The sequence below is a fragment of the Amphibalanus amphitrite genome, unplaced genomic scaffold (assembly GCF_019059575.1).
Source record: "Amphibalanus amphitrite isolate SeventyFive unplaced genomic scaffold, NRLGWU_Aamphi_draft 000669F_arrow, whole genome shotgun sequence".
NCBI lineage: Eukaryota > Metazoa > Arthropoda > Thecostraca > Balanomorpha > Balanidae > Amphibalanus > Amphibalanus amphitrite.
The window spans coordinates 352,777-360,412 of record NW_024882163.1 but is presented as its reverse complement, the minus strand read 5'-3'; the positions used below and the strand labels follow the sequence as shown (position 1 = coordinate 360,412).

The 7,636-nt window shown below is 51.9% G+C and overlaps 1 protein-coding gene across 1 annotated transcript in view; it reads right to left on the bottom strand.

The window, feature by feature from the left end:
• Positions 1-363: 363 nt before the first annotated feature.
• LOC122364333 (nephrin-like) overlaps positions 364-7,636 on the bottom strand; it is a 28,186-nt gene continuing 20,913 nt past the window's right edge. The window contains exons 8-20 of the mRNA XM_043334607.1: positions 7,435-7,600; positions 6,926-7,216; positions 6,581-6,764; positions 6,285-6,412; positions 5,738-6,031; positions 5,208-5,489; positions 4,628-4,809; positions 4,074-4,301; positions 3,754-3,943; positions 2,725-2,904; positions 2,440-2,567; positions 1,713-2,272; positions 364-1,496 (exon numbers count right to left, since the gene is read on the bottom strand). Of these exons, the coding sequence (XP_043190542.1) occupies positions 1,394-1,496; positions 1,713-2,272; positions 2,440-2,567; positions 2,725-2,904; positions 3,754-3,943; positions 4,074-4,301; positions 4,628-4,809; positions 5,208-5,489; positions 5,738-6,031; positions 6,285-6,412; positions 6,581-6,764; positions 6,926-7,216; positions 7,435-7,600 (2,916 nt within the window). The 3' untranslated portion in view covers positions 364-1,393. The remainder of the gene's footprint in view (positions 1,497-1,712; positions 2,273-2,439; positions 2,568-2,724; positions 2,905-3,753; positions 3,944-4,073; positions 4,302-4,627; positions 4,810-5,207; positions 5,490-5,737; positions 6,032-6,284; positions 6,413-6,580; positions 6,765-6,925; positions 7,217-7,434; positions 7,601-7,636) is intronic.

Genomic DNA, 7,636 nt, shown 5'->3' with positions numbered 1-7,636 from the left:
CTGGGCGGCCCACTCCCGGCGCTACGCACGCCCCATGCGCCGTGATACCGCCTCACTCCCCCTCCCTCCTTCCCCCACAATGACCGGTGACCTCACTTCCCTCGGGATTTGGACTCGCCCTACCCCGACCGTAGCGCCACGTGGTGGCTCTGGAGATCTTAAATAGACCCACTGTACGTGTCTCTATAGCGCATCTTTACAATCCTTGTTATCACGCTTCATTGTCTCTTTGGACATCGTACGGTAAGGTACCATTGATCGGTAAGGTAACAATGTTAATTTTGCGTATAAAAATACGATTTACCTATTTTGCACTTAACGTTTGCCTCTATTGGATTAAATCATTAAAGTATCAATAATAAACAGTTTTAAACAATTTATTGCTAAACACTTCAGAGATTGCAAGCTTTGTATATCATATTTGATCTATTTACAGCCTTGCATAGCCTGAAATGCAGCAGCTAAAGGCGTGACTAGGGTACAACAGAGGTGCCTTGTCGTTTTCAAATAGTGAATACAGCGCATTTATACAGCTAAGCGAGGATGCAACATAAGCATACACGTGTCAAGGCCTTCAAACTATGCAGTTTCAAACCACGGTAAATACCTGTGATTTAGGGACCTGGGCCATTTCATTTTTTGAAGCAGTCATAAGTTGGAACTGTGGCAATTAGTTGTAAGAGCAACTGATTATTAAATAATGGGTACCATTTACAACGAACTTCGGACACTTGGTGGTTGAACGGGTCCAACGTCCACCATGCGCCTTGACTGAACACGAAGGACATAGATGACTGACACAAAAGGAGCCGTTCTATAACACATTGGTAGGTAGATATTACACAAATATACACAAAATAATACAATACGCAGATTCAATGCATCGTTCTCATATCCACGCCTACCAGCCTTCTGCACATTCCAAATCCATCCCATATACGATGACGCATATACCTACAAATCCAAGAGTCCACTTTGCTCGTCATTTCCACCGCGATCTATAAGTCACTGAGCCCGCAACTGTACCGCCACTAGCGGAGCACCAGAACCATCAGACGGCCCTACACGCCGGCACGCCCCTCGCACCGTGAGGCTATCGTTCCCAGGACCAACGAGCGTAGTCCAGGAAATCACAGCCAATAGTTAGATCAGTGCGAGTCGTTCCCGCTCTCAATTGCATCAATCCGTAGAGCGTGTCGGAATCTCAGACGACATATCGTGAAGCACCAAGAGCGCAGTCACGCAGTCCTAAAACGCAATCTTGAGCCATCACCTCGCACACTTCCGCCGCATACCTATGTCCTCCGGTTAGAGGCACCCAGAGCGCCAGCACATCTCTTTCATGACGCATGGTCTCCCCGCTCGCCATCAAGGCTTCGTCTTTGCCCCCACGCTATAGATAGGGGAAGTGTCCGGCCGGCTGGGAGAACGGAGGCGCGTGCGCGAACGAGTACTGCGCCTGCACGACCGGCCGCTGGTCGGAGCGAAACCAGAACCTGCCGAACACAGGTCACTGGTGTCAGACACAGCGATTGGCACACACATGATGGTGGAATAACGTGGCCGACGTCGTCGAGAAGTTAAACGGTAAAGGGCTGTTCAGACAGCTAGGTTGCAAACATATGAAAAGGCACAGGACGTTAACCGGTAGTTAAAGAAAAAAAATACCCGATACGACATTCGGTAAATGTATGCTGCTTATTATCACTTACTGTTGTGGCTCCTGTTGTTCCTGGGTTTCGTTTGTTCGTGTCGGCGTCAGAGTAGCAGATGTCTGTGCCGATGCCAGCCGTGTGGACGGTGTCAGGTAGTGCTCGGCGCCCAGCGCGACTGTCGAGGGTGGCAGATATCGCCCGGTCGGTGACCTGGCCGGGGGTGACAGGTAATGTTCGGCTGAGGTCGGCCGAACTCCAGGGGACAGGTAGTGCTCATCGGGCGCCATGGCCAGTCCGTACTGCACGCCGGCGGAGAACGAGCCCGGGGGACTTCCAGCGGTCGGTAGACGGCGGTGGCCGTTCCGGCACAGAGTCTGGCTACTCGAGACGGTTGTTAGCGGCTGCTGCAGGCGGGATGAGCTCCTCAGTAGCGTCTGAGAGCTTGGAGATGGTGGCACGGCTGCAGGGGAGGACGGCACGCCCAACGGCCGTCCGGCAGCCCCGCGAGACGTCGGTAGGACGTACAGGTCCGCTGGGGAGGCCGCCACGGGATCCATCAGGGGGACGCCCACGCAGGGACCGAACCCGGCAGTACCTCCACCACTGCTGGACAGCACCTGAAGCACCAAAAGGGGAGGAGTGATAAAATCGCACCCGGTACGTCGCGACCTCAACAGCTTGTAAAAGATACACAGTGATTGATGCAGAAGTCTCCAACAAGACTGGCCGAACAATGCTTGATGACCAAATGCTCAATATTTTAGGTAAGCCGAGGAGTACTTACGGCACACTCTTCGAGGCTGTCTCCGCGGCTGAAGCTGCCGCAGCTGTTGACGGACGGGGAGCTGGCAGAGTCGTTGTTAGCGCCGTACATGTGCGCCGCCTCAGACTTTGTGCTGGTGTCGCTCGTCGCTGCAGAAGGAGATACATCGTTACAAATGTGTCTAATCTGAATACAAAAGCGACTTATCATAAATTTAACTCATAAGCTGTGCACGTGACGAACATTTTTAAATGGTGTGTAACTTATCATAAATGGTGACTTTTCACCATGGACAGTCCAACTCACAGGCCGAGTCGATGGTGCTGTTCTTGGTCCTCTGCCTGCGTCGTCTCACGAAGAAGACGATGAGGAGGGCGTTCAGCACCAGCAGCACACCTCCGACGGCCGAGATGGCGATGACGACCGTCCACGGGAGCTGCCCCTGCTCCAGCGTCAGCTGCTCGTGCTCGGCCGAGGCCATATCACCTGCGGGTCAGTCCAGCCAGTCGGACAGTCATCTCAAGAACATCAGTTCGATTACATCAGTCCGCTACGTGGGTCCGATCAATCAAGAGTCATTTGCGGGACATTAGTCCATTCAGCACATCTTCAAAGTAAAGATTTGGTAAGACTAATGTGGTGCACCGCCAATGGAAAAAAAACAGACCTCTCTAAGGGTCCCGTTTTAAAGTCATCTAATGCAATGGCAAGTTGGGCAAAGGAAGGTGGACTAATGGAAGCCGGACTGATAAACAATAATAAACCGTTCGACTGCTTAATTTCAGCAAATTTTGCATCAGCAACCCGATGAGGGTGAACATTTGACGAGTCAGCTCGTCTTCATCTTTTGAGATTTATTTCCAAAGGCAAAGGGAATGCTTTCCCAGCAATTAAGACTGAAGAGCTATCCACTGAAGAAGAGCGCAATGGCAAACTGCTTCAATTTCTTACACAAACGTTTGCTGTTAGCTGTGCACTGCTTAGGCACTTTAGAGCGGATTTCGATATTTTTTAGCCGAAGTTCTAGAATTTTTGCTTCTTCTTTTGGCATCCAACTTGCAATTGAGTAAAAACGGCCAAGCAGAAAGTTAGCGCCAAAGTTTCACGCGCCCAATCATGTCTGCACACGGTCCAATCCCTCTCGTTGCTAGCAGCAGGGGAACTACGTTGCACGACTTTTGTGTTACTGATTACCCCGAGTAAATCCAGTTTCATTGACGAAGATTGAGGGGAGAATAGATTGAACCTAACTCCGCGCAGGCGGACCTGGCAACAGGCGACTACCGTAGTCAACGGATTGGGCCATAGTCAACCATGACCGATTTAAAAACTCACGCATAGTGATGCCTTCTACAGCCATCGAATACGTGCTCTTTCCTATCTTGTTGTATGCTCTGACATCAAAACTGTAGGCCGTGTCAGGGGCCAGCTTGTCCACAGTGAAGGTCGTGGCATTCGGAGGCTGCACCTTGACATAACTTAGATGTCTCTTGCCCGACATGGGATAATATCGTAGCTGGTAAACCTGTGAACGAAAACGTAAAACAGTTATATGGGTTGATGTGATAGAACTTCTAATTGTTTGTCAGTGTCACATAATATACATGCGAAACAAGCAAAAGGAGGCAAGTGAATCCTATGCTTCAGCTACCAACCTGAGGAAGGCCGCCGTCGAAGCCGGCTTCCCAGGCCACGGTGGCCGAGTCGTGTGACACGTTGACCACCTTCAGACCCAGCGGAGGGTCCGGTGCACTGGGACGGCCCAGCTCTATCTGCTGACGCTGGGAGCCCAGCTCGTTGAGGGCGACACACTCGTATGTGGCGTAGTCCGAGGACTGCACGTCCTTGATGCGGAGCACCGACTGCCATGTAACGAGGTCCAGCTGCCGGACGTTCATACAAACTTTCAAAAAGTCATCCAACGACCAAAAACAAAAACAAAAACAAAACAAAACAGAGACATTGCAAAGTTAGCGAATGATCACTAACCATGTCTGCCGTACCTAAGGAACTAAAAAAAAAAAATACCGTCACCAATACTCTGCTCCTCACCCAGCTCTGCCATATACCCACTCAATCAGTAGGAGTAATGGAAGTTACAGGCAGTACGCCTTCTTCCGTATATACAAGACTTCAAGACTTCAAGACTTCAATACTTTGAACATGGATTTCAAAGGGAAAATGCATGCATAGAAAACAGTTCGCTTACCTGTGTGTATTCGTACTGAAGCTTGTCAGAGCCGGCGATGGGGTTCAGGTCACGTCCATCCAGCCTGGACCACTGAAAGGTGACGTTGGGGACACCTCGAGCCCTGCACGTGAGGTCGGCCACGCCACCCTCCTCCGTGGCTGACCGCGACCACTGGCGCTGCCCGACAAACTCCGTGGCGTCTGCAATGAACAACGACCGAATAATGAATTGACAGTTGACATGGTGCTCAGGGATATCTTCATCAACATACTTCAGGGGCAGGTATGGGAACTATTTTCATTATGAGAGAAACTTGCGACATCATGCAGAAGTTTTCAATTCGCACATACTTCTTCCTCAAGGTGAGACAACTTTCGTCATTCATCCAGCTTCGTCGCAGGTGTCTCGACTGCCTCGCCGCAGACACCCGTTCATCATAACGCAAGTTTGTTCGGAAAATGCCAATGATGTGCATGACAACTGCCGTGATTACCGCTAACGCAACCATCCTTTGGTATCAACTGTTTTTTTCCCTTTGTAAAATGCAGCATCTTTGAAACTCAGAGTACTCGTATCTTCTCATACGATTTATACTTACGTTTGACAAGCAGGGCGGCGGTGGCGGTGGCCTGTCCGACTCCGTTGTCAGCCCGACACAGAAACTCGCCGATGTCCTCCTTGGTGGCGTTGTGGACCGTCAGGTAGGAGGTGCCGTTCCTCGTGAACGTGCTCACCCGGTCCGAGGCCAGGTTGAAGCCCTCTCGATGCCAGGAGATCATGTAGTCCTCCATGGGGTTGGCGTTCACGGAGCACCGGATCACCCCGTCTTCCCCGGGGTAAACCATCGATATGTTGGAGATGGAGTCCACCTCCGGAGGATCTGCCGCACGAACAACAGCGACGTTAGTTAGATACACATTACCGATACCTGACTGGGAAAAATAGCGGAGCGCAGCTTACAATGCGTCAATCGTCGACAGGAAAAGTACAGTCTATGTACATACGTACAGTGATTGTTTGCCAGGAGCATGAAGTAAAGTGGCATCAAGTACATGGAAACGTCAAGCAGCCTCGACCTCGTGTGTCTAAATCCAGAGGAAGTGGCCCCGGCAGACCCTCAGTACTCACAGAGAACGTTGACGTGCACCCGGACGGTGGTGTTGCCCTGGCCGTTGCCGGCGGTCAGGCGGTACCAGCCGGTGTGGGAGCGGCGGGCACCGTTCAGTGTCAGCAGGGAGCCTCCATCCGGCCGCCACGACCCGTCATCCCTCGCCTGCCATCGGTCCCGCTGCACCGCGGCACCCTCCCGCTCCCAAGAGTACCGCACGCTGGCTGGGTTCGCTAGCGCCGTCAGGTTTTCCACTCGTGATTCGCCCGAACGGATGTCGATCTCGTACACGGGCTTGGAGAAAACAGGCGGATCTGGAATTAAGGACACATGTTGTAAGCAAATGTAACTCTAGTGTTTTATCCGTTTAATTAATTAGGAATGAGCCGGAGATAGCGCATGACATGGATATTATTTATCTGCGGTGTACCTAAATAGAACAAACGCATACATTTCAGTGCACTCCATTTGTATCGAGGATTGCTCCATTGGTACAGCATTTAAGGACTTTGTGGCTTCGACTAGCGTGTGCACTGTCCATTGTCTATCGATGCTTCCGAAACTTACGGAGGACGTTCAGCTTCGTCTCTTCAATCAGTCCACCGGGCAGAGAGGACGCGTTTGACCGACAGCCAAATACGGCTCCGTCTTCCATCCAGGTCAAATTAAGTCGCAGCTGCAGCCGGCTGGATAACCTAAAGGAGATGAAAAGTGACCGCTGAAAACACTCGGCCATCCAAAGGAACCCTCACGCAATAAGGACTCATGTTACAAAAAAAGAACATTGTGCCAAGTTGTAAGCAAATTAGACCCGACGGCAACGGCAAAGTTTACCGAAAGTCGGAAACTTCATTAGGACGTACCCGCCCTTGCTGCCGGCTTTGAATGTCTCCAGGGCGGTGACCCCGTCGGTGACCTGGACGTTATCTCGCCACCAGGTCAGCTCAGCCGCCGGGTACGACGGTCTCGACTCGCAGGTCAACAGAGCCTGACTGCCCGCCCGCAACACGTCCGGACGGACCTCCAGCTTCAGGCTCGACGGAGGAACTGAAACAGAAAGCATTTACTCCAAATGTGTTGTCCTACAATGCTTTTTTTGTCATCGAAAATCGCATCAAGGTTGTCGTCCAAACTATACAATTTGTAAGTGCGCGGAAATATTGCCATTGACAGCGGGCACCTAATCGTCATCGATTCGCCAAACTCACAGTGTACGTTGAGCGTGACGCTGCTCGACTGGAAGCCACTGATGCCCGAGTTTGTACTACGGCAGGTGTAGACGCGTCCGTTGTCGGCGTGGTCCACCTGGAACGTGACCACGCTCCTGGCCACGCTGTCGCGCACCTCTGTGCTCGAGGCCAGCTCCGTGTCGCCCCGGTACCAGGTGAGCGTGGCCGGCGGGTTGCCGCCCTGCGAGACGCACGAGAGAGACACCCGCTCTCCGGCCCGCAGGTGGGAGCCCGACTCGTAGCCCAGAATCGTCGGCGGCTCCGGAGGGTCTGTGAAAAATAAATGAAAATATTCGCATCGGATCGATAATCAATCTCCTGAACTTAGTGCCTGTTAAGCAGATAGGACATCAATCTTATTGAGAGTGGTCCTCATCACGGCGTACTCGTGCTTAGGAAAATACCAGGAAATATGCATTCCCCAAACGAGCAAAAAGCGATCAAACACATAACATCATTTCCTGAAGTTCAAAGGGAGTGGAACTCACAGAGGACACGGACGGTGGCGGTGCTGAGCTTGGTCAGCGGCAGTGCAGAGTTGACGGCGTAGCAGGAGAACACCATGTCCTCCTCCATGCCGTCCGGCACCACCGCCGTCACGTTCGAGCGAGACACCCAGCCCAGGTCGGCGATGTGCTCAATCTTCTGCGTGGTCTGTGGGAAGCAACGTTTGTCAACTCAACAGATCAG